Source organism: Mustela putorius, unplaced genomic scaffold (assembly GCF_011764305.1).
Source record: "Mustela putorius furo isolate JIRA1106 unplaced genomic scaffold, ASM1176430v1.1 tig00003853_pilon_pilon_pilon, whole genome shotgun sequence".
Taxonomy (NCBI): Eukaryota; Metazoa; Chordata; class Mammalia; order Carnivora; family Mustelidae; genus Mustela; species Mustela putorius.
Window position 1 is genome coordinate 87250160 of NW_025422005.1, and position 2514 is coordinate 87252673.

At 37.7% G+C, this 2514-nt stretch overlaps 1 protein-coding gene across 1 annotated transcript; it reads right to left on the minus strand.

The window, feature by feature from the left end:
- Positions 1-1456: 1456 nt before the first annotated feature.
- LOC101679751 (L-lactate dehydrogenase C chain-like) lies at positions 1457-2514 on the minus strand. The gene has a single exon (XM_004775165.2). It carries the CDS (start codon positions 2496-2498, stop codon positions 1500-1502), a length of 999 nt encoding a protein of 332 aa, XP_004775222.1. The 5' UTR covers positions 2499-2514; the 3' UTR covers positions 1457-1499.

Sequence of the window (2514 nt, forward strand, 5' to 3'; positions counted from 1 at the left end):
ATTTGAGGGGGGGGGTGAGAGAGTGTGCTCATGGAGGGAGAGTGAGAGGGAGAAGCAGACTCCCTGCGAAGCAAGGTACTCAATGTGGGGCTTGATCCCAGGATCCTGAGATCCATCACCTGAGCCAAAGGCAGATGTTTAACCAACTGAGCCAGCAGGTGCCCCAACAGGACATTTTTTAGCAGTCTGCTTTTCACAGAATGTGTAGCATTTCAAGAGCCCTAACTTTATATGATTATCTCAATTCTAAATCGCCAACTCTTGTGGGCCTAAGGCTGCATCTTCTGATTCCAAGTGAACATTAAGACAGTGTTACCATTTTGAAAGAAACAGGCACATCACACTTGATGCTGACATAAAGATGCACAACACATTTTCTTTATTCATTCTTCCACTGATGTGCACTTCATTTGTTTCCATATCTTGGCTATTGTGAATAATGCTGTAATGGCCAATGGAAGTGCAGCTGTGTCTCTGAGATCCTCATTTCAATTTTTTTAGATGTCTGCCCAGAGTAGGATTACTGGATCATATGACACTTCTAGTTTTAGTTTTTTGAGGAACAGCTAAATAAGGGTTCAAATTCTCTTCATCTCACCAACACTCATTATTAGTCACCCTAACAAGTGTGAGGTGATACCTTATTGTGGTTTTGGTTTGCATTTCCCTGATGACTAGTGATTTTGAGCATCTTCTCACACCTGTTGACCAACGGTATATTTTCATTTGAGTAATATTTACTCAAGTCTTTTGTCTATTTTTAAATCCAGTTATTAGTTAGTTAGTTAATTAATTTCTGTTGAATTGGGGAATTACTTATATATTTACAGTATTAACCCCTTAGTAGATATGTTGGTTGTCAACCGACCTTCAACAAGGGTACTAATAATTTGCAATGGAGAATAGTCTTTGTTTTATTTGTATTTTAGCTGCATCTACAAATAATATTATTTATGTCTCCTTGTGATATATAGATAGGCATATATATCATACCTATACACATCAAAAATATATAAAATCGTATTGCACTTATTTCTTTAAATATTGCTTACTATAGTCAATAGCATGTGTTTAAGATAAACCCACAATCCTGTGTGAAGGTGTTGTTTATTTGTTTTTATTGATTTATAGTATTTCACAGCATAGTTATTTACTCTATTGTTTTTTTTTGTGAGAAAAATCATTTTATATTATACTGGGTTGTTATACATATTCTACTAAATCTGAAGGCAACTCATATATGACATACCTCAGAAGTAAAACTTGCATCTGTATAGGTTGGGTATCATTAGAACTGAGCTATAAGAGACTCAGAGAGAGAAATCTACCATTTCCTTTTCCAAACCTAGCGGGACTGAACTTACATCATGGGTCTCCAGTGTGTTTTTATTTTTTACAGATCAGATTAAAATACTTTCCCAAAAAAATAAAATACTTTCAAAATGTAAAAACACGTCTGACATCTTCTGTTCTATGGAACGGTGAAACATTAAGAGGCTTTAAAATACCAGGTCTTTTTGGATATTCCAGATTGTGTCTGCACTCTTCTTAAAAAGGGCCTCCTCCTCTGAATTCAAGTTAACTTTCACAACATCTGAGACACCATTTCGCCCCAAGATACAAGGGATACTGAGAAAGATTTCTTCATTTATTCCATATAAGCCCTTAACCATAGTCGAAACTGGATGCACTCTCCTAAGATTTTTCAAAATTGATCCTGCCAGATCTGTCACAGACAGTCCAATAGCCCAAGAGGTATACCCTTTAAGTTTGATAATCTCATAGGCACTTTCAACAACTTGTTTATGTATATTTTTCCACTGCTCTTTGTCTGAATCAGTTCCTAATTTAGGATTTAGAGTCTTCAGAGCAACACCAGCAACATTCACCCCACTCCATAAAGGCACACTAGAATCACCATGTTCTCCAATAATCCAACCATGGCAGCTTGCAGGATGGACACCCAACTTCTCTCCAATTAGGTAACGGAAATGGGCAGAGTCTAGATTACAACCACTTCCAATTATACGAGTTGCAGGTAAGCCACTTAGCTTCCAGACCACATATGTCAAAATATCCACTGGATTTGAAATAATAAGCATCTTACAGTCAGGACTATGCTGGACTATGGTAGGAATGATTGATTTCATGATGTTCACATTCCGTTGCACCAGGGCAAGGCGACTTTCTCCCTCCTGTTGCCGTGCACCTGCTGTCACAATAACTAATTTGGAGTTTGCAGATACTATGTAATCTTTTCCAGAGGTAATCTTTGAAGTATTAAAGAAAAGACTGCCATGCTGAAGATCCATCATTTCTCCCTTCAATTTGTCCACTGAGACATCAATGAGGGTGAGTTCATCGGCCAAATCCTTCAATAAGATACAAATAGCACAAGCCATGCCTACAGCACCAGTGCCAACAATGGTGATCTTACTCTGGGAGGCTTCATCTTCCTCAATTAGACTCTCAATAAGCTTCTCCTTGATAGTTGACATTTTGAGAACCTACTGA

Excerpts from the sequence above, each read along its gene's own strand:
- LOC101679751 (XM_004775165.2), bottom strand. The coding sequence starts at position 2,498 with ATGTCAACTATCAAGGAGAAGCTTATTGAGAGTCTAATTGAGGAAGAT.